Source organism: Oncorhynchus mykiss, chromosome 7 (genome assembly GCF_013265735.2).
Source record: "Oncorhynchus mykiss isolate Arlee chromosome 7, USDA_OmykA_1.1, whole genome shotgun sequence".
Taxonomy (NCBI): Eukaryota; Metazoa; Chordata; class Actinopteri; order Salmoniformes; family Salmonidae; genus Oncorhynchus; species Oncorhynchus mykiss.
The window spans coordinates 69796832-69820850 of record NC_048571.1 but is presented as its reverse complement, the minus strand read 5'-3'; the positions used below and the strand labels follow the sequence as shown (position 1 = coordinate 69820850).

At 44.4% G+C, this 24019-nt stretch overlaps 2 protein-coding genes across 2 annotated transcripts in view; both read right to left on the bottom strand.

Annotated features, from left to right (window-relative positions):
- LOC110529011 (pleckstrin homology domain-containing family A member 6) overlaps nucleotides 1-7952 on the bottom strand; it is a 221910-nt gene extending 213958 nt beyond the window's left edge. The window contains exon 1 of the mRNA XM_036983963.1: nucleotides 6499-7952. The gene's annotated coding sequence lies outside the window, so the exon portion shown is untranslated. The remainder of the gene's footprint in view (nucleotides 1-6498) is intronic.
- Nucleotides 7953-9556: 1604 nt separating this feature from the next.
- On the bottom strand, nucleotides 9557-17868 carry LOC110528365. The gene is made up of 2 exons (XM_021610381.2): nucleotides 14840-17868; nucleotides 9557-12833 (listed from the first exon to the last, which is right to left on the bottom strand). The coding sequence occupies exons 1-2, from the start codon at nucleotides 16871-16873 to the stop codon at nucleotides 12642-12644; spliced, it is 2226 nt and encodes a 741-aa protein (XP_021466056.2). The 5' UTR covers nucleotides 16874-17868; the 3' UTR covers nucleotides 9557-12641.
- Between the last annotated feature and the right edge of the window lie 6151 nt (nucleotides 17869-24019).

Genomic DNA, 24019 nt, shown 5'->3' with positions numbered 1-24019 from the left:
CTGCTTTCTTGCTAACCCGGCCTGCTAACTGCTAGCCTGCCCCGGTCTACTAACTGCTAGCTTGTTTAGCCCTAGTCTGCTAACTGTTAGCTTGTTAGCACAGGCCTGCTAACTGTCTGAATCGCCGTGTCCCCAGCCAGCCCAACCAACCCATATTTATTTTCAATCTCTTTTCGATTTTTAATTTGATTATACCTTCCGGTAACCTGCCTCACCCAATGTGATACAGAATCACTATTATTTTTAATTTTAGAATACATTCAAGAACCTCCAGAAGCTAACCAGCTAATTAGCTACACGCTGTTTAGTCATTGTTAGCCACTGCTAGCGGCTTTTACCTTCTGCACAGCCAACCCTGTTTTTAGCCTGGATAATACTCGCATGTCTACCAGTATCGAACTGTCTCTCCACAACAACGCCGGATTCCTGCCGTAATCCCTGGACCACTACTTCTGATCTTCACAGCTAGCTTGCACCCAGTACCGAAGCTATCCCTGAGGCCCACCTCCCGGCCTACTCAGCTGTTCACCCGAACCCCACTCATACACGGCTAGATCTCAATACAAATCAAATCAAATCCAATCAAATTTTATTTGTCACATACACATGGTTAGCAGATGTTAATGCGAGTGTAGCGAAATGCTTGTGCTTCTAGTTCCAACAATGCAGTAATAACAAGTAATCTAACTAACAATTCCAAAACTACTGCAACCGGATCCTTGCTGTAAACTCTGGACCTTGGTTAACGCCACTGCCACGAAGCTAGCACCAGTTAACCGTGAGCCAGGCACATCTCCCTGCTAGCAAACTAAATTCTACAATACCTCTTTCACCATCTGGCTTGGATTCTCTGTCGACACGGCCCCCCGCCGCACCACCACGACTGGTCTGCCGACGAATACTCCATCCGCTGTGCCTTCAACCGGCCTCCGTCTGAGCAGACCCCCCCTACAACCCCCGAGCTACTAACTTTAAACGCTGTGTCGCCCGCGTGCTATAGTAGTGGTGGCTTCACTGTTCCATCTACTGCTGCCCCCTGGACACTATGATCACTTGGCTACATAGCTGATACCTGGTGGACTGTCCATTAATCACGGTACTCCATTCGGTTTATTTATGTTTTATCTGTCGGCCCCAGCCGCAAACTCAGGCTCTGTGTGTAGTTAATCTGACCCTCTCTGCCTAGTCATCGCCATTTTACCTGCTGTTGTTGTGTTAGCTGACTAGCTGTTGTTGTCTCACCTGTTGTTTTAGCAAGCTCTCCCAATCAAGACCTGCGATTACTTTATGCCTTGCTGTATGTCTCTCTCAAATATCAATATGCCTTGTATACTGTTGTTCAGGTTAGTTATCATTGTTTTAGTTTACAATGGAGCCCCTAGTTCCACTCCTCACACCTCTGATACCTCCTTTGTCCCACCTCCCACACATGCGGTGACCTCACCCATTATAACCAGCATGTCCAGAGATACAACCTCTCTTATCATCACCCAGTGCCTGGGCTTACCTCCGCTGTACCCGCACAACACCATACCCCTGTCTGCACATTATGCCCTGAATATATTCTACCACGCCCATAAATCTGCTCCTTTTATTCCTTGTCCCCAACGCCTTTAGCCGCACCCTCATCCTACTCCTCCTCTGTTCCTCGGGTGATGTGGAGGTAAACCCAGGCCCTGCATGTCCCCAGGCACCCTCCTTTGTTGACTTCTGTGATCGAAAAAGCCTTGGTTTCATGCATGTCAAAATCAGAAGCCTCCTCCCTAAGTTTGTTTTACTCACTGCTTTAGCACACTCTGCCAACCCTGATGTCCTTGTCGCGTCTGAATTCTGGCTTAGGAAGGCTACCAAAAATTCTGAGATTTCCATACCCAACTATAACACTTTCCGTCAAGATACAACTGCCAAAGGGGGAAGAGTTGCAATCAACTACAGAGATAGCCTGCAAAGTTCTGTCATGCTTTCCATGCCCAAACAGTTCGAACTTCTAATTTAAAAAATTAATCTCTCCAGAAATAAGTCTCTCACTGTTGCCGCCTGCTACCGATCCCCCTCAGCTCCCAGCTGTGCCCTGGACACCATCTGTGAATTGATCGCCCCCCCCCCCATCTAGCGTCAGAGTTTGTTATGTTAGGTGACCTAAACTGGGATATGCTTAACACCTCGGCAGTCCTACAATCTAAGATAGATGCCCTCAATCTCACACAAATCATCAAGGAACCCACCAGGTACAACCCTAAATCCGTAAACATGGGCACACTAATTGACATTATCCTGACCAACTTGCCCTCCAAATACACCTCTGCTGTCTTCAATCAGGATCTCAGCGATCACTGTCTCATTGTCTGTATCCGCTACGGGTCCGCGGTCAAACGACCACCCCTCATCACTGTCAAACGCTCCCTAAAACACTTCTGCGGGCAGGCCTTTCTAATCGACCCGGCACGGGTATCCTGGAAGGATATTGACCTCATCCCGTCAGTTGAGGATGCCTGGTCATTCTTTAAAAGTAACTTCCTCACCATCTTAGACAAGCATGCTCCATTCAAAAAATGCAGAACTAAGAACAGATATAGCCCTTGGTTCACTCCAGACCTGACTGCCCTCGATCAGCACAAAAACATCCTGTGGCGGACTGCAATAGCATCAAATAGTCCCCACGATATGCAACTGTTAAGGGAAGTCAGGAACCAATACACGCAGTCAGTCAGGAAAGCAAAGGCCAGCTTTTTCAAGCAGAAATTTGCATCCTGTAGCTCTAACTCCCAAAAGTTCTGGGACACTGTAAAGTCCATAGAGAACAAGAGCACGTCATCCCAGCAGCCCACTGCACTGAGGCTAGGTAACACGGTCACCACCGATAAATACGTGATAATCGAAAACTTCAACAAGCATTTCTCAACGGCTGGCCATGCCTTCCTCCTGACTATTCCAACCTCGGCCAACAGCTCTCCCCCCCAACCGCAGGTACTCGCCCACGCCTCCCCAGCTTCTCCTTTACCCAAATCCAGATAGCAGATGTTCTGAAAGAGCTGCAAAACCTGGACACATACAAATCAGCTGGGCTTGACAATCTGGACCCTCTATTTCTGAAACTGTCCGCCACCATTATCACAACCCCTATTACCAGCCTATTCAACCTCTCCTTCGTATCATCTGAGATCCCCAAGGATTGGAAAGCTGCCGCGGTCATCCCCCTCTTCAAATGGGGAGACACCCTGGACCCAAACTGTTACAGACCTATAGTATATCCATCCTGTCCTGCCTATCTAAGGTCTTCGAAAGCCAAGTCAACAAACAGATCACTGACCATCTCGAATCCCACCGTACCGCTGTGCAATCCGGTTTCCGAGCCGGTCACGGGTGCACCTCAGCCACGCTCAAGGTACTAAACGATATCACCAACTACTTTGCAGACAGAGAGTTCAGTGTGTCAAATCGGAGGGCATGTTGTCCGGTCCTCTGGCAGTCTCTATGGGAGTACCACAGGGTTCAATTCTCGGGCCGACTCTTTTCTCTGTATATATCAATGATGTTGCTCTTGCTGCGGCCGATTCCCTGATCCACCTCTACGCAGACGACACCATTCTGTATACTTCTGGCCCTTCCTTGGACACTGTGCTATCTAAACTCCAAACAAGCTTCAATGCCATACAACACTCCTTCCGTGGCCTCCAACTGCTCTTAAACGCTAGTACAACCAAATGCATGCTTTTCAACCGTTCGCTGCCTGTACCCGCACGCCCGACTAGCATCACCACCCTGGATAGATCCTACCTAGAATATGTGGACATCTATAGTACCTAGGTGTCTGGCTAGACTGCAAACTCTCCTTCCAGATTCATATCAAACATATCCAATCAAAAATCAAATCTAGAGTCGGCTTTCTATTTCGCAACAAAGCCTCCTTCACTCACGCCGCAAAACTTACCCTAGTAAAACTGACTATCCTACCAATCCTCGACTTTGGCAATCTACAAAATAGCTTCCAATACTCTACTCAGCAGTTTATCACAGTGCCATCCGTTTTCTTACTAAAGCACCTTATACCACCCACCACTGCGACCTGTATGCTCTAGTCGGCTGGCCCTCGCTACATGTTCGTCGCCAGACCCTCTGGCTCCAGGTCATCTACAAGTCCATGCTAGGTAAAGCGCTGCCTTATCTCAGTTCACTGGTCACGATGGCAACACCCACCTGTAGCACGCGCTCCAGCAGGTGTATCTCACTGATCATCCCTAAAGCCAAAACCTAATTTGGCCACCTTTCCTTCCAGTTCTCTGCTGCCTGCAACTGGAACGAATTGCAAAAATCTCTGATGTTGGAGACTTTTATCTCCCTCACCAACTTTAAACATCTGCTATCTGAGCAGCTAACCGATCGCTGCAGCTGTACATAGTCTATCGGTATATAGCCCACCCAATTTACCTACCTCATCCCCATACTGTTTTTATTTTATTTACTTTTCTGCTCTTTTGCACACCAGTATCTCTACCTGCACATGTTCATCTGATCAATTATCACTCCAGTGTTAATCTGCTAAATTGTAATTATTCACTCCTATGGCCTATTTATTGCCTACCTCTTCATGCCTTTTGCACACAATGTATATATTCTTTTTTTTCTATTGTTATTGACTTGTTTATTGTTTACTCTATGTGTAACTCTGTGTTGTTGTCTGTTCACACTGCTATGCTTTATCTTGGCCAGGTCGCAGTTGCAAATGAGAACTTGTTCTCAACTAGCCTACCTGGTTAAATAAAGGTGAAATAAAAATAATTGTTTTTATTTTAAATTCTGGAATTTTCCAAGCTGTTTAAACGCACAGTCAACTTAGTGTATGTAAACTTCTGACCCACTAGAATTGTGATACAATGAATTATAAGTTAAATAATCTGTCTGCAAACAATTGTTGGAAAAATTACTTGTGTCATGCACAAAGTCGATGTCCTGACCGACTTGCCAAAACTATAGTTTGTTAACAAGAAATTTGTGGAGTGGTTGAAAAACAATTTTTAATGACTCCAACCAGAGTGTATGTAAACTTACGACTTCAATTTTAGATAGATAGATAGATAGATAGATAGATAGATAGATAGATAGATAGCTCTATTCTGGGCATCATTTCAGGCCAAACACTGGCAGAGGGCTAGGAATCACCCTCAGAACATAGTGTGACCTGCCAAGAGACAGGAAGACGTGTGTGTGATGACGTGTTTAACTATTCTTGTGGGGACCAGAATTCCCCACCAGAATAGTAAACAAATACAAATTTGACCAATTGGGGACATTTTGTTAGTCCCCACAATGTTTTGGGGTTGGGGTTCAGGCTAGGGTAAAAGTACGGGTTAGGTTTAGGGTTACATAAAATAGGATTTTGAATGGGACTGAATTGTGCATCCCCTCACGGTTAGCTGTACAAGACTGTGTGTGTACAGTCTGTGTGCGTGAGCATATGTGTGTGTGTTTCCATCCACATGCATTCATAGAAAAGCAAATCCAGTTTAATGCTTTAATCGGAAGCACCTCAATTGCCAGCAACTGCCAGGGTCTCATAGACAAAACACACACACTACAATACCCTAACGCCAAGACAGGCATTAAAGGGTCAGTCTAATTCCTCAGTCACTGTCAGGGTGTATTAATGCCAATGTTAATCAGACACCTGGAGCCTCACTCACACGCGCAAACACACACACACACACACACACACACACACACACACACACACAGGAGGGACGTTAAACAGCTTGTTGAAGTCAATCACGCTTATCCTCTAAATCAACGTCCACCTCATCCCCCCTGCTTTGGCTCAGATTGGCCGTGCCTGGCTTGGTTTGGATTGGATGGGCTAAGTCCTGCCATGAGGCATTTAACATACAGCATAGCACTGCTAAATGCCAACCATTAACATATCAACATGCTGGAGACTGGTGGGAATCATGTGCAGTGTGTGTGTATGTGTGAGTGAGTGTTTCTTGTGTGTGTGTGTGTGTGTGAGAGTGAGTGTTTCTTGTGTGTGTGTGTGTGTGTGTTTGTGTGTGTGAGCTAGCGTCCCTGACTGACAGACTATGCCCATCTGAAGTGGGGCTCCAAAACTGGGACCAACAACCTGGCAACTGGCGCCACCCCAAAACATCTGAGCCCCCAAACCTAGCCACAACCATAACTCAAGCTCCACCCAACCACTACTTCAACCACCAGCCAACCTCTGCCCTCTCTGACCCAACCCTCTCAGCAATATGAGAGAGCATCGGTCTGTGTGCATGAATAAAAACACAGTCAATGACCATCAACATTAACACACAGTAATTGCACTGTATACTTAAAAGGAAATACACACAGACACAGTCATACTAACACAGCCACAGGAACACAGAAACACAGACACAGTCACTAGTGCTACCTCTAACTTGCTTATTTACATAAAGTCAAGACATGTTAGAAATGCACTGGTGGTGCCTGCACACAGACACTATGAATCTGCGTGTCCCTTACCAGCCACCTGCTGAATTGATTTTTGCGGTGTCCCTCCTCCTTCCTCCTCTGTAGTCAGCCAGTCAATGAAGGTGTTAGACAGACAGGCTAGAACCGTGTACATCTATCCATTCATCCATCTAGGAGAGAGCATTGAGCAGCAGACGGTCAGTCAGTCCAGTTAGACATCAGGAGATGGGAGAGGAACGAGGAATAACACACTATCTATCCCTCCACACCCTCACAGTACAGGGTAAAGACAGCTCTGTCAGCCAGAGAACCATAGAGAGAAAGAAACAGAGATACAGCTAGAGACAGTAGCCCCAGTAACTACAGGCTCTAGCGTGACTGAGCAGGGATACAGGACAATAATAGGCATCCTCTCCTCAGGAAAGGATGAATAAAGGAGGGACGGATAGAGGGAGGAGTTGAAGAGGAGGAGGGGAAGTGGCCAAGTGATACAATGGAGCATGCCCAGTTGAAAATCCCAAGGTATTTAAATGTCACATGACCCCATCCAGGCTGGCAGTAATTATATATGCAGTGATGATGGGGAGATGGAGAGAGAGGGAGATGAAGAGAGAGCAAGGGAGGGGGAGAGAGAGGAAGGGCGAGAGAGTTCTCTTTGGATTGGTGGTGGGTGGCAACGTCACAGCTGTTCAATTCCCCTTTCATTAGAGAGAGACATGCCTTTAATCTCCTCCTAGGCACCACCTCCAGGCATTCCATTCAGCCAATGAGATGACAGCATTGGCCAGTCCCAGATGAACTTTTCCTTGGCCAGGATGGACCTGCAGGCGGAGCACCGAATATCAGAGGAGGAATAGAGTTCACAGACTTTGATCAGACTTTGCCGCACAGGTCACATAAATGAGAAAATATAGATTAATCTCAACTGAACTGTTTCAGATTTGATTGGTTCTTCATATTTTTACAATGCAACCACAACAATTCTGAAAGCCACACACTGATTAAATGGATAAAATCTGCATCCAACAATCAAAATTTGGTCCTATCCGACACCTTTTCAGTTTTCTACAAATAATAAATGTAACCACATACTGAATGCTACTTAGTTTGCAAAAAGGTTACTGCAATGCATGTCAATTCATTAATAAGCAAATGTCTCATGTTGTAACGCAGCAAATCACAATTATGATGATCGTTTTGAACAGAAAGCAGTTGCATAGTCCTCGGGAAGATCTCCTCGCGTCCTCTGCTCGTCTCCTTCTCAAAACTCATTACAGGAGAAGGTCAGAGTGGACGGAGCTCTGACTTTCTCATCCAATAGGTTTTAAGGAGACGAGGGCGTGAGCAGTATGCAATTGAGATCTCCACCATCTCAGTCGATCAACTGGTCCGCTCCTGCTATGATAACAAGCAAGAGCGACCTCTATTGGTTGATAATGGAACATAACAAAAAAACTATGGGAATCAGACGACTGAATGTAATGTCAATGTTGAGCAGCTTCACTGTAGATTGTGTTTCAATATTCAATTAAACATTTTTTTTTACAAAAAATATATAACTTTTAAGTATCTTCAACAAATACCACGGACAAATCCAAGTGTTTGTATACGTACATCATTGGTTTTAATGTATTAAAATGATTGCCATGTATCCACTTTCCATAATGATCTGTAGAAGGATTTGTTTTTCTCTATATATTTAGCCACCCATCTCTTATCCGATTTTGAGTGCCTCTAGGATTGAGGCTGAAATCTTTCTATAATCCTTTCTAGGCTGAGTATGCCTGTGGTGTTCTGGGGAGGTGGGTCTGTTGGTCTCTGACAGCTGTTTGCATCTGTGCATGTTTTCACCTCATACTGCACATTCACATTGCTGACTGGCTCCAGTTGCTAAGAACCACACATCCACTGACTCCCATGCTAAATACTGGGGCCTAGTACAGCCCAGGTGCATACAATGTTAAAGTACATTCAGAATTGTTTTTACTGTGTGGACAGTAGAAAAGTGGATTACTATATTCAGGTTTCCACTAGATAGCACAGCCACAAAGTAAATATTGCCTATATTGTAAAAATCAACAAATAAAAGTGCTTTTTGGTCTTCATTTAAGGTCAGGCATAAGGTTAACAGTGTTGTTAGCGTTAAGGTTCAAATCTGAATGTAGGAAGATAAATTGTAGAAATTGTTTTATAACTTTGTGTCTGTGGTAGCTAGTGACAAACCCATCTACACTGAGTGTACAAAATATTAAGAACACATGCTCTTTCCATGACAGACTGACCAGGTGAATCCAGGTGAAAGCTATGATCCCTTATTGATGTCACTTGTTAAATCCATTTCAGTCAGTGTAGATGAAGGGGGATGAGACAGGTTAAAGAAGGATTTCTAAGCCTTGAGACATGGATTATGTGTGTCATTCAGAGGGTGAATGACAAGGCAACAAGGCAAGTCAGTTAAGAATAAATTATTATTCACAATGATGGACTACCAAAAGGCCTCCTGCGAGGACGGGGGCTGGGATTTAAATAAATAAAGGACAAAACAGACATCACAAGAGACACCGTAACACTACGTAAAGAGACCTAAGACAACAGCATAGCATGGTATCAACACAACATGACAAGACAAAAGATTTACAGTGTCTTTGAACGGGGTATTGTAGTAGGTGTCAGGCGCACCGGTTTGTGTCAAGAACTGTAACTCCCCTGTTTTTATTTTGTATTTTTACGCTCGACAGTTTCCTGTGTGTATCGAGCGAGAATGGTCTACCACCCAAAGTACATCCAACCACCCTTGACACAACTGTGGGACGCATTGGAGCCAACATGGGCCAGCATCCTTGTAGAATCCTTTTAACAACTTGTGGAGTCCATGCCGTCATGAATTGAGGCTGCTGAGGGCAAAAGACAGGTGTTGTTAATGTTTTGTACACTGTTTAAAGGTGCAGTACCAGTTTGGGGTCAAGTGCTCTTTTATGATGATCATCACAACCCTCTCTCCAGTCCGGTGTTGCACCCGAAGCAGATTTAAAAACCATGAACGTCAAACAAATTTAGACCAGTAAATTATTTGCTAGGAAATATGGGGCAAGAAACAAGACAAACCTCATTCATAATTCAATATTGATTTATTTTCAATGAATATGGATTCAAAATGTATAAGTTATGCAGCGCAACTAACTTATTCTAAATTTTACAAAAATAAAACAATTTCATGTTAATTGTACTGACTAAAATAACACCAAGTTAAAGAGTTATATTCTTCAGATCCGAGCACAGCTTTCATATTGTATTTTTTTCATTCTGAGAATCACTTCAGAATAACGTGCGTTTCACATCCCTGCTTTTCCCTCACCTGGTCACAACAGAGGTTAATCCTTTATCCACAGTAGGGACACTAACCCCTCAACAATAGATACACAACGCTGGGTCCGTAGAAGCGTCACAGGGTTAAATAGTAAGGGTAAGAGGTTTAAGTTCAGTGACTTTGGGTCTCATGAAAAGCACTTAAGATGTGTTATAGCTAGAGAAGGGCTTCCTTAACACATCTCCTTTCCAAGATGACCATTGATGGATGCAAGCTTTACATTTGAGAAAGCATTATTGAAGGTCTATTGGTGCAAATTGTAGATAGATTAAAGCAATTGTTTATTCTAGGAACCACCGTGAGGGAAGTAGATAGAGGAAAGGAGGCCATTTAAGACAAGGATCATGCACATACTTCCACTTAACCCTTATAGCCTTCACTTCAGCCCAGAAATAGTCAGAGGAGCTCTACTGACTGTTCACTAGAAATACCTGCTTGTTTGGCAATAAATACCTGTAAGTCACTCTCAATAAGAGCGACTGCTCAATCAGGCTTTCCCAAACTTGGTCCTGAGAAATGATTGAAACCAGGAAGACACTACTACAACACAGGCTTGGTTTTAACACTAACCACCAATACAGTTGAGGAGTGTTTTACACTTCATACTGTAGGTTTACAACCCCTGCTTAGGATCAAATCAAATACAACACTGTCAATGTTAGTGTGTACTCTGCATGGCATGGTTTACAGGAAGATAACATTTATAAAAAGGAAATAATAAATTAATTCAAAACCAAGTTTGCTTTCCAAAAGCTCTTAAACCCCAATCCAGCTCCGGAGAGCAGTGTGACATTTGGCTGTGGGTGCAGAGTAGGATTATACCGAACCCCTTAAATACTGACCTGGGTTCAGATCACAATGACATGAAACTGAGAACACTACTGAGAGCAGAAACCCAAATGGATGTGTCAGAGAGAAGGACGGAGCAACGCCAAAAGCGCAGTTTAAATCAACGGGACAAATTAATAAAACCAATTTTAAAACTAAATATAAAAGACACTTTTGGCTGAAGTGTCTTGTGTAGAGTTCTGTTTTCCAGTCAGGTTACTGAGCACACGGCTCAGCAGAATACCTGCTCTGTGTTTGTCCCACTGGAACCAGTAAGCCCTTCTACCTTTACATTACCTGTATACCTCCTAGTTAGCAATATGCAGTCGCCCTTAATCATATCCTATATTAGGTAATCACTCCACTGAGATTCAAACAAAACAGCAAACGATCAGGAAGCAGGCAGGAAGAAAATCTGTATTATCAAGTCTTCAACACCCAAGACTGACAGTAAGGGGTCAGGAGAGAGAGGTGTGAGGGTATGTCTTCTAGTCCAGGGGTTCCCAAACATTTTACTCCCATAAATTGAGGTGGAACAAAAACATGCACAGAACAAAGTAAAAATGTTGCAGATGTAAAGCTTATTTCCCGTAAGTCTACACATTTTTTACTGAAGCTGAAATTAAAAATGATATTTTAAGCCATTTTTATGAGGAAAAATATACAGGTCCATTGTCTTTTGTACACACTTTCTATTTAGATGATTAAGTTTACGAAGAACGCTTTTTTCCATCACAAAAACGCATTAAAAAAGTATATCTATGTTTTGTAACGCACAAGCAACCCACCTGAACCCCTGGTCCCGACCCACAGTCTGGAAACCACTGGTCCCGACCCACAGTCTGGAAACCACTGGTCCGGACCCACAGTCTGGAAACCACTGGTCCCGACCCACAGTCTGGAAACCACTGGTCCCGACCCACAGTCTGGAAACCACTGGTCCCGACCCACAGTCTGGAAACCACTGGTCCCGACCCACAGTCTGGAAACCACTGGTCCCGACCCACAGTCTGGAAACCACTGGTCCCGACCCACAGTCTGGAAACCACTGGTCCCGACCCACAGTCTGGAAACCACTGGTCCCGACCCACAGTCTGGAAACCACTGGTCCCGACCCACAGTCTGGAAACCACTGATCCCCACCCACAGTCTGGAAACCACTGGTCCCCACCCACAGTCTGGAAACCACTGGTCCCCACCCACAGTCTGGAAACCACTGGTCCCCACCCACAGTCTGGAAACCACTGGTCCCCACCCACAGTCTGGAAACCACTGGTCCCCACCCACAGTCTGGAAACTACTGGTCCCCACCCACAGTCTGGAAACCACTGGTCTAGTCAACAGTCTGGAAACCACTGGTCCGGACCCACAGTCCACTGGTCCGGACCCACAGTCTGGAAACCACTGGTCCGGACCCACAGTCTGGAAACCACTGGTCCGGACCCACAGTCTGGAAACCACTGGTCCGGACCCACAGTCTGGAAACCACTGGTCCGGACCCACAGTCTGGAAACCACTGGTCCGGACCCACAGTCTGGAAACCACTGGTCTGGACCCACAGTCTGGAAACCACTGGTCTAGTCAACAGTCTGGAAACCACTGGTCTAGTCAACAGTCTGGAAACCACTGGTCTAGTCAACAGTCTGGAAACCACTGGTCTAGTCAACAGTCTGGAAACCACTGGTCTAGTCAACAGTCTGGAAACCACTGGTCTAGTCAACAGTCTGGAAACCACTGGTCTAGTCAACAGTCTGGAAAACACTGGTCTAGTCAACAGTCTGGAAACCACTGATCTAGTAAACAGCTCTGAAGTGGTCTTTTCTGCAAATCCAGTCTGAAGGTTTGGGAGTTGGGGGAGGATCACTGGGTAGGGGGGGATGACTAAGAAGTTCTGATGCAGTCTGTTGAAAATAGGATTTAGGGACAGGGAGGGATGTTAGAGGGTCACAGAGAAACATGATTTACGATCAGTTGTGTTGTAGGGGTCAGAGGTTAGGGGTCAGCTGTGGTGTCGTCTCTGGCAGACGGTGAGGCGGAAGGTGGAGCTGAACACGTAGCCGATGCTCTCCTCCACCTCCTGAACACGGCGGAGGAAGCGACAGCGGTCTCTGGCTAGCTCCTCCCACGGCCCACGCCTGTCCTCATCGTCCTCGCTGGCGTAGAACTCATCCACCTCATCACAGAAACCCACCTGGAGAGAGACAGAACTACATACATCACCACAGACTGGAACCTTCTCACTGAAACACCTGCAGGCCAAGTTTACTTCTGCATACATTCAAACTCACTAGACTACATTTCAGCTTGACAAAACTAGGTCAACTCAATATTACCTCAATATTCTGAAAGGAAAAACTGCAGTGCATAAAGCATCCAAAACGGAAACCTACAATTATGTCAACAACAAAAGACACTTCCATTTTAAAACGGTAGTCCTAACCCTGACATTCATACACATAATGAAAAACACACTTGATCCACAGCTCTCTGCATTTTTTCAAATTTCACTCAATCCATTTAAGAAACTCAACTAGGCCCTCTAAGCAGCATTCTTCATGTGACTATGAAATTGAGATTTATACCCATTGCTCATCACTGGGAGGCAACACTACACGTCTGGAGCTGCAACCGTTTGGGCAGAGACAAGGAGAGGCGAAGAAAAAAAAGAGGGGAGAAAATCGGCTGTGTGATGGACGCCCCATAGCTCATCACAGAGACAATACATCTCCATAAGCAGCAGCCTACTGAGGTCACCAGTACCATCAGAGCGGAGGTTATTAGACGGAAGACACTGAAATCTGCTCGGCATGGGCTGAAGGGTTGGGAGAACGTTGTGGAAGCATTGCAAGAACGTTATGAGCCAGCGCGCCGAGCCAGAGAAATAAAAATACAAGGGCTTCAGAGAAATTTGATTTCCGTCTCGCTCAGTTATCACCGTTGCTAAGTAACATGGCAGTTGTGTGCTCCTAATAGGTGGATAATGTAATACAAAGGGCATGGAAAATACAGCCGGACTATATCAAAGACAGCCGTTGGATTGGGCTCATGGATGACTAGGTCTACTCTCATGGTGATTATCTTCCATTCCACTGACTAGGAGAGACGTTTCACAGCAATGTACTGATACAGTTTTACTACTGCTTTAGCTACAGCCTTCATTCACATCTGTCTAACAGCAGTCAATGTGCTGCTTTAGCTACAGCCTTCATTCACATCTGTCTAACAGCAGTCAATGTGCTGCTTTAGCTACAGCCTTCATTCACATCTGTCTAACAGCAGTCAATGTGCTGCTTTAGCTACAGCCTTCATTCACATCTGTCTAACAGCAGTCAATGTGCTGCTTTAGCTACAGCCCTATGAGTGACTGATCAGTCATAGGATTTCAGCACATTTCAATGGGAATGGCTATAATGAAAAATGTTTTATTACATTATACAGAGCTGTCGAGGTTCACTAAGTGCACTCAGCCTCTCCGACTCTGGTCTCCATGGTACAAATATGGGAAGCTGATCACAGGAGAGCGTTGGAAAGGGTTGTTGCATAGGTTTCCATCACTTGCACAGTCAGACAGGAATACTAACAGATAAAAACAGAACAGCTAATACACCGTCAGTCCCTCTTCCCCTTTCTGTATGCTGTGTGAGTAATCCACTCCAAAATTCTAAATCCATCCGTTAGAGAATGTGGTAAAGTTAGAATTTTCCCACAACAACCCAGCCCAAAAACGGTGTGATAACCACGTCGGATAAGAAGTTTGAAGAATGAGATCCAATAATTTGTTATTTTTTAATGAACGTCTTTCCAGACCACATGAGCCGAAGTGATGTAGAAAAACTCTGGTCACATCACGTCAGTCACGGGGTCAGGAAAGTCTGGCGGGGCCAGCGGCTTATGTCGATGCAGTATGTAAGTACACCACAGGAGATAAAACAATGCTTCCTCTTCAGCTACTTATTAACAAACAGCCTCCAGCAGTTACCTGCTGAGTGGGAAGATCAGTCATTTTAGGAGTCATTGCCAGGTTCATTACATTTTACTTCAGTCATGTGAGTGACCAATGCCCATGGATGACAATACAATGTGACTGATACTATTTAAGAACAGACCTACCATTTTATAAAAACAGAATGAGGAACATATGAATAACAAGGTGTGTGGCGCTTTCTTTAGGCCTACCAGAAAGTCGCCAATACTGACCTTTTTGACTGTGACGCAGCCCGTGGTGGTGATCTCTGGGGTGGGAGGGATCTCTGAGAAGCCACTGTCCAGTCTCTCCTCTGCCTCCTCCTTCCTGTACTGGGGGGGTGAGTGGCTCTGTCCCTGGCCCTGTCCATGACGGGGGGTTGTCTTGCTGCTCTTCTTACAGCGCGCCCCTGTCCCGGCTTTTGCCCTTGTCCAGACTGGCTCTCTAGTCCTGAGCAGGGCCTGGAAGTTGAATGGGCTGTAGGGGTCTGAGGAGGTGCTGAAGGAGTCCCACAGCCTCAGGCTCTCAGCCTCATCCACCTCACTACTGCTGGACTCCGAGCCAAACTCCTCCGCAGGAGAGGGGGAAGAAGAGGAGAGTGGAGAGGGAGGTTGCTCTGGGGGTGAAGTGTGAGGGGAGCAGGCTGTGGTGGCTGTAGAGGTGGAGGGGATGGTCCTGGGGTTGGTAAGGAGGGCGGTGAAGTTTTGGGGGTTGTAGGGGTCCCTGCTTTGGCACAGTGAGTTCCACAGTCTCTCAGTCTCAGAGTCATCCTCCTCTTCATCGTCATCCAACAACTCGGAATTGGAGAATTCTGACGAGCCCTCGCTGTCGAAACCATCGTCATCCTCCTCGCTGAGTGAGTCGTCTGATTGGCTGTCGTCGCTGCAGGGGCTGCCCATGATGTAGGCGATGGCCTTGTTACTGCACTGGGGGGTGGAGGGGGGCAGTGCGATGGTAGACACTGATGGACCCTCAGCCGCCGTTTCCTCTTCCTCAGAGTCTGAGAAGTCAGAGTCCTCAATCTCTTCCTCCTCCTCTAATTCCATCCCTCCAGTGGCAGCAGTCTCACCCACTTCTCTATGATTGGATGCATCCCTCTCTGGCCCACTCTCTCCAGAGCTCCCCTGTGTTGGTGTGTCAGATGTGATGGTCTCTTCCTTCATCTCTGTGATCCCCTGTAGCTCTTCAATGGGAGGCCTTAACATGTACAGTCTGGAGGTGGAGTGTTCTTCTTCCAGACTGGAATAACCATTATCCTGGTCAGGGGTAAAAACTGCCACCTCACTGCAGGCAGTGACAGCTCCAACTCTGACAAGATGATCACTGATACCGACTGTTTCCCAGTGATCTAATGAGAAACTGTCAGGGAAAGGGAGAGATTCTGGCCAGGTGGATGTTTGAAGGCTTCCATTGTCCTTTGGCTCCTCTTTGTTGCAGGAGGCGCGAGTGCTTTTGCCATCCATTGATTCGTTATCATCGAACTGTACAAACAGCCCTGTTGGCTTGGTAACCATAGCCTTTGTACCACACTCCGGTTGAAAACAATGACCATTACTGTTGTTTTCCCCAGTGCACTCTTTTCTCCAAGACACATTTGACAGCCACCCTTGGGCACTATTGGTTCCCCAAAGCCCACCCCACCAGTTACCAGCGGTACTATCTTCTCTGGCTGACACTGCGTCAGATGACCAACCGTTCCCACCAGGTACATGCCCTTGGTCTGGGTGTTTCATTTCCTGAGCCGACGCTGCGTTCAACAAAACATTACTGAGAAAACCTCTCGCGATTGCGAGGTATCCTACCGAAGTTTGTTGCCTTATATTTAAGTCCATTTCAGCAGCATTTTGAATCCCTAACTCGTAAAGAGAATCTGCTGTCAACCAACTCGGAGTACTATTACCTGACGCTGCTAGCCCAGGGCTACCATGCTGGTATTGCAGGTACGATAGATGATGTGCATGGTGTTGAGTTCCAGGCAAGACGTCGTCCAGTTGTCCTAAAAATGTGCTTTCTGCCTCTACAAAGTTATCTTTGAAATTCCCACTGACCCACCCTGTCACATTGTGAGGCATGGCAGGAGTACTAGGGCGCCATGGTATATACTTTTGCAGAAATGACAGGGCAGGCCTAGAAACCGCGGAGAACATGCCCATCCACGAGCGCTCCTGGTTTGGTTGTCGGGGAGAGGCCACTCCATGCCCGGCGGGAGTGGATGGAGGCGTCTTCACACCAGAAAAGTGTTCCTCGCGATTCATGTTTCTAAACATTCTCAATACTGGCTTGTGGCTAACAAATGGTCACTATGTAAGATACATTAGTAAAGTTTCGATCAAGAATACCGCTTGACAGCTTGCTGCTGGGAAGTTTGTTAAAGCTTTTTGGTTAGTTAGCTAGCTAACGTACACGTGTAGGACAATTTAACACGCTGACATATAGTAGCTAGTTCACAATATATTAATAACTCGTGTATTAACTAGACTGCCAAAATAAACATGACAAACAAACTTTAGTCTGGCAATAAAGGATAACAAGAACCAACGTTAGTTATCTAGGTAACTAGTGCTAATAATGCTAGTTTGAGCAGCTGTTACCGGGCTAGCTAACGTAATCTTGATTTTGAGAGCTGTTCGTTTCGCTGGAAGTTGCTAGCGACACATTTGAGAATAACTTGGTGTGCACTCCAGAGCACTGTCCATAATTGCAGGTGAAACATCCATTACTGTTGTCCCTTATCCATCTTCTTACACCGAAAGGCTAGCAATAGCATACCGGTTAGCTCTCCTGTTATAGTGAATACCATCGTCCATGTTGTCCGCGGTATGGGAGACATTTTCCTGCGAGTGGTGGTTAGACTTATTTCGCGCGGTAAGCATCGTACAAACAGGGGTAGTGAATGTAGAAAGTGAGCAAAGCCTTGGCGAGTCATAGCATGTTGAGAAATTCAGGATAAACGAAAATATACAATCCATTTTAGTCTTGGTTGGAGAAAAAGCTGGTTAGAGTCTCGCACGTAGCACCCGGCGACAGTGCAGATGCAAACCTTGATCCGAGACTTCAACAAAGCTCAACAATTCATTACAATAAAATCATGGAATGCATCCGCATGAGAAATTTAGTATTCAATAGATATCAACTAAATAGACAGGCTCGTTATAATACTTCAATGCGATACTTCTGGTTTTTTACAATCATGGTTGCGTTTCCTTGTACGGTCGGTCGACTCCTCTGCCCACTTTTCAGAAGAGGATTTCATCAGAAAATGTAGGGGGCGTCGTGAAAGAGGTCTTGTGGAAATGTTTAGGGACCGTCGCAGAGTTACCGTCGTCAGTAATCCACATGGCGATTATGCATGACATGACACGAAATGTCCCTGTCATAATGAAAGTGAATATCCTGACTCCTGTAGCATACTGCAGTGTATGGAAAAAGCTCAGTGTGACAGGTTTTGAGATGGTGATCGTTCATGCAAAATAATGTCACAATACTGGGTTTCAAGATAAACTCTCAATAGTTAGAAATATTGCATGAATGCATTTGGCAGTCTTTCTAAATATATATACATTATTAACCCTTGGGATAATATAGGCCTACTAGTGTGTTGAGAATCAAGTTCATGTTCCACTCTGTGTTGCTCTCCAGTTACAGGTTTTTGCATGGCTACCAGTGGTGGAAAAAGTACCCAATTGTCATACTTGAGTTAAAGTAAAGATGCGTGCTCAGTGCCCTCCTGTACTCCCTGTTCACTCATGACAGCATGTCCAGGCACGACTCCAACACCATCATTACGTTTGCTGATGACACAATAGTGGTAGGCCTGATCACCGACAACAATGAGACAGCCTATAGGGAGGTCGTCAGAGACCTGACCGTGTGGTGCAAGGACAAAAACCTCTCCCTCAAGGTGATCAAGACAAAGGAGATGATTGTGGACTACAGGAAAAGGAGGACCGAGCACGCCCCCATTCTCATCGATGGGGCTGCAGTGGAGCAGGTTGAGAGCTTCAAGTTCCTTGGCATCCACATCACCAACAAACTAACATGGTCCAAGCATACCAAGACAGTTGTGAAGAGGGCACGACAAAACCTATTCCCCCTAAGGAGACTGAAATTATTTGGCATGGGTCCTCAGATCCTCAAAAGGTTCTACAACTGCACCATCGAGAGCATCCTGGTTGCATCACTGCCTGGTATGGCAACTGCTCGGCCTCCGACCGCAAGGCACTACTTAGGGTTGTGCGTACGGCCCAGTACACCACCGTGGACAAGCTTCCTGCCACCTCTATACCAGGCGGTGTCAGAGGAAAGCCCTAAAAATTGTCAAAGACTCCAGTCACCCTAGTCATAGACTGTTCTCTCTGCTACCGCACGGCAAGCGGTACTGGAGCACCAAGTCTTGGTCTAAGAGGTTCCTAAATAGCTTCTACCCCCAAGCCATAAGACTCATGAACATCTAATGAAATGGCTACCCAGTATTTGCATTGCCCCCCCTCCTCCTCTGGAACACTGCTGCTACTCTGTTATTATTTATGCATAGTCACTTTAATAACTCTACCTACATTTACATATGACCTCAATTACCTCGACACCGGTACCCCCTGTTTATAGCCCCGCTATTGTTATTTTACTGCTGCTCTTGAACTATTTGTTATTTTCATCTCTTTTTTTTTTGTTTGTATTTTCTTAAAACTGCATTGTTGGTTAAGGGCTTGTAAGTAAGCATTTTTGTACCTGTTGTATTCGGCGCATGTGACAAATTTCATTAATGGAAAAAGGATGCATTTCAGCTTCATTACGAGTCTCATAGCAAAGGATCTGAATACTTATGTAAATAAGGTGTTTGCTTTTTTATTTTAATACACTTGCAAAATTGTCTAAAAACCTGTTTTTCGCATTGTCATTATGGGGTATTGTTTGATGATTGATGAGGAACATTTTTTATTTAATCCATATTAGAAAAAGGCTGTAACGTAACAAAATGTGGAAAAAGTCAAGGGGTCTGAATACTTTCCGAATGCACTGTATACAGCAAAATTGTTGTGAGAGACTGTCCCTTTTGCTCCTGATTCCCCAAATACTTATGTTGTTAGTCATGATGTATAACATACAATGCAGCAGGTACTGTATGGACATCCTTTAATTTCACTGTGCAATATTGTCCATATGATAACACAGACACACTGTCTCCAAACATAGCTAATAGTAATAGCCTATCTACAGTGGCTTGCGAAGTACTCACCCCCTTGGCATTTTCCCTATTTTGTTGCCTTACAACCTGGAATTAAAATAGATTTTTGGGGGGTTTGTATCATTTGATTTACACAACATGCCTACCACTTTGAAGATGCAACATATTTTTTTGTGAAACAAACAAGAAATAAGACAAAAAAACAGAACTTGAGGGTGCATAACTATTCACTCCCCCAAAGTCAATACTTTTACAGCAATTACAGCTTGGGGTGTGTCTCTATAAGCTTGGCACATCTAGCCACTGGGATTTTTGCCCATTCTTCAAGGCAAAACTGCTCCAGCTCCTTCAAGTTGGATGGGTTCCGCTGGTGTACAGCAATCTTTAAGTCATACCACAGATTCTCAATTGGATTGAGGTCTGGGCTTTGACTAGGGCATTCCAAGACATTTAAATGTTTCCCCATAAACCACTTGAGTGTTGCTTTAGCAGTATGCTTAGGGTCATTGTCCTGCTGGAAGGTGAACTTCCATCCCAGTCTCAAATCTCTGGAAGACTGAAACAGGTTTCCCCTAAGAATTTGCCTGTATTTAGCACCATCCATCATTCCTTCAATTCTGACCAGTTTCCCAGTGCATGCTGATGAAAAACAACCCAACAGCATGACGCTGCCACCACCATGCTTCACTGTGGAGATGGTGTTCTTGGGGTGATGAGAGATGTTGGGTTTGCGCCAGACATAGCATTGTCCTTCATGGCCAAAAAGCTCAATTTTAGTCTCATCTGACCAGAGTACCTTTTTCCATATATTTGGGGAGTCTCCCACATGCCTTTTGGCGAACACCAAACGTGTTTGCTAATTTTTTAAATTTAAGCAATGGCTTTTTTTTGGCCACTCTTCCATAAAGCCCAGTTCTGTGGAGTGTACGGCTTAAAGTGGTCCTATGGACAGATACTCCAATCTCCCCTGTGGCGGCTTTGCAGCTCCTTCAGGGTAATTTTTGGTCTCTTTGTTGCCTCTCTGATTAATGCCCTCCTTGCCTGGTCCGTGAGTTTTGGTAGGCGGCCCTCTCTTGGCAGGTTTGTTGCGGTGCCATATTCTTTCCATTTTTAATAATGGATTTAATGGTTTTCCGTGGAATGTTCAAAGTTTTGGATATTTTTTTGGTGCCACTTACTTAGTGGTGTTGCAGACTGGTGCCTTTCAGAACAGGTATATATATACTGAAATCATGTGACAGATCATGTGACAATTAGATTGCACACAGGTGGACTTTATTTAACTAATTATGTGACTTCTGAAGGTAATTGGTTGCAGATCTTATTAGGAGCTTCATAGCAAAGGGAGTAAAAACACATGCATGTTCCACTTTTCCGTTTAATTATTTAAAAAAAAAATATTATTATTTTTTTTTCCATTTCACTTCACCAATTTGGACTATTTTGTGTATGTCCATTACATGAAATCCAACTAAAAATCTATTTAAATTACAGGTTGTAATGCAACAAAATAGGAAAAAAAGCCAAGGGGGATGAATACTTTTGCAAGGCATTGTATATCATATAATGCATGGTTCAAATCAAAGGAGGTTGGTGGCACCTTAATTGGGGAGGACAGGCTTGTGGTAATGGCTGGAGTGAAATCAGTGGAATGGTATGGAATACATCACACACATGGTTTCCATGTGTTTGATGCCATTATGAGCCATCTTCCCCTCAGCAGCCCCCACTGGTTCAAATGCACAACTCATGGTAATGTCTTAAGAATAGAAGATTGGACCAACTTGATTGTCAATGCTTTTGTGTGTGCCTCGTGCCTGGATTGAGCTTTTAAAACTTATGAGAGTGTCTCATGCTAGGTTGTGTCATGATGTGGTCCTTTCTGAGTATAAATAATGGCTCCCCCCCTCACTCTTTCCTACACCCAGGTTCTGTTATCTCAGGTCGTAAATTCCTGGAGGAGACTCTCTCCCCCTTTTCATGCAGAGAGACCACAGAGTGAACATAGGATTTCACGTGGCCGAACTCCTAAATCTCCAAAATGGGAAAATGAAACAAAATGTTCACTTGTAAGAAGGTGGGAATGGTCCGTGGACACTTAAGAGTTAAGAGATGGGTATAACGAGTGTGTTTCATTTGGTGACCTCAAAGAGGACAGGAAACACACATAACTATATCTCTGAATGGGTACATTTCTCAATTATGGGGTTTGTTTCTAATTCTTGTATAAAAGGGATGAGTAAAGATCAAACTATTTGTGAAATGGTGTTATGTGATGTTAAACCTTTAATGTGAGAGAAATGTATTCCCTTTAAAGTATAACTAAGTCATTGGCCCGCAGCACATGATCAGGTGTCATAGACCCACCTTTTCTACTGTTACGAATAAAAGCCCCTCCTGAGGAAATCCTCTTCAGACCACGCATACTTCGGCGTAAAACTAAGGTAGCACAGGTTTTAGTTTAGACTAAGCAAACCCACAGCGTGAGCTGTGATTGCAAATAGTTATTGAATTCCTAACCATACCACGTGGAGCATTGGCTACACGGCTGGAAATGGTTAAACTCTGAGACTATCGATCCCTACAGAATAAGAGCAAATCTTAGATACTAATTAATAGTCTGCAGCTAGAAATGATGTAAACCTGAGACGAGAATACCGACAACTGCTGAAACATCTATTCTATGAGAACATTTCTGAATGGTACTCTAAAGTATCCATTCTAACCACGAAAAACTTTGCTCTTCGGGGAAACAGAAAAAGAGAGACTCAGATGAACTGACTCTTCAGCAGACGGACCGGATTCCAATAGGAAAGATTAAGACACATGGGCGTAAATATATATTGATTGCAATTATTCCCGAATGAGTGAGTGTTCATGTGCAAAGCATTAGCATTTCAACTAATATAATTATCAACTGTGTGAGTAGTGATCCCTTTTGTCTTTCCCGCTCTCTCTGTCCACACCCTCTTCCCCTTGTCCACCAAGCCGTCATATCGGCTTAGCCCACTAGGGAATCTTACCTATCATTTGTTAGTAACATATCTTTTTGTTTGTTTATGCATTTCTGTGATTATTTAGTTAGTCAGTAAATAAATGATTAAGCCAATTGGTGTATGGACGATTTATTGTAAAGGCTGGGTTCAAGCAGATAACCAACAATTTACGAGGTTTGGAATGAGACTGACGTGAGGTAAATAATAATTCAATAATAGAAGCCTAATTGATCAGATATTAAAATATCTGAAGAGTTATATTCTGAAAATTATAACTTTGTAACCTGAAGATTTTCCGTGGTGCCGACTTCCTAGTTAATTACATTTACATGATTAGTTTAATCACGTAATAATAATTACAGAGAATTGATTTCATAAAATAAGTCTTTACTTTTAATGATGCCAAAGACACGACAGTTGGTTGGTTGGTTCAGTTGGGGGGCCCTAGTTTGTTGTAAGCGTGCCTAGATACCAGACTGTAATTTGAATCTTTCCCATAAGTAGTATAACACTGGTATGGGGCATTGACTCCTAGTGCTCGAATTCCATACAGATGTAGGATCTTAATTTGACCACCCTGCTGCAGGAGAACTTTCCTGCAATGCAGGACATTTTAACTTGTAGTGTATTTGAGGTTTATAATAAAAAGGCTTCTGAAGTTTGATTTTCCATTACGAAAATATATCAACCCATACAAAAATGTCCATTAATTATAATCCACATAATTCATGCTTTCCTGCTGTAGTTCAAATTCTACTCATCATCCTGTATTTATGTTTCTATGTGGTCATCTGTGGTCTCTCCACTTTAGCCAGCAGATCTTGTCTGAGCAACACTCCTGCAATGATGAGCCTTGTTTCCCCACATAGAGGTTAACCCAGGGTGATTCACACTTAGCCTGATCTAATGTAATTGTTACCTCAGTATGGGGACAGCATAGAGGCCTGGGTGGATGGGTGTGATGGGACACAGAGGTATGCAGACTGACTGAGACAAATCCTCCCTGCCTCAAAGTAAACATAATTATCAGGGTTCGGCCATTGAGCTACACTGAGATGAACAGATAAAACAAATCGCTAGGTTTCCATTATAATTAGACATATTTCAATGTTATGTCAATACAAACAAGATGGTGCAATGATTTGGAATGTTACTGACAAAAGTCAGTGGCTGTTTAATCTTACATGGTGCTTTCATCAAATGAAACACGCATCGGCTACGCTCACAAAAAT

Coding starts and splice junctions, on each gene's coding strand:
- LOC110528365 (XM_021610381.2), bottom strand. CDS start 16,873: ATGTTTAGAAACATGAATCGCGAGGAACACTTTTCTGGTGTGAAGACG. Junction 12,834..14,839: donor GCTGCGTCACAGTCAAAAAG/GTCAGTATTGGC, acceptor GTCTCTCTCCAG/GTGGGTTTCTGTGATGAGGT.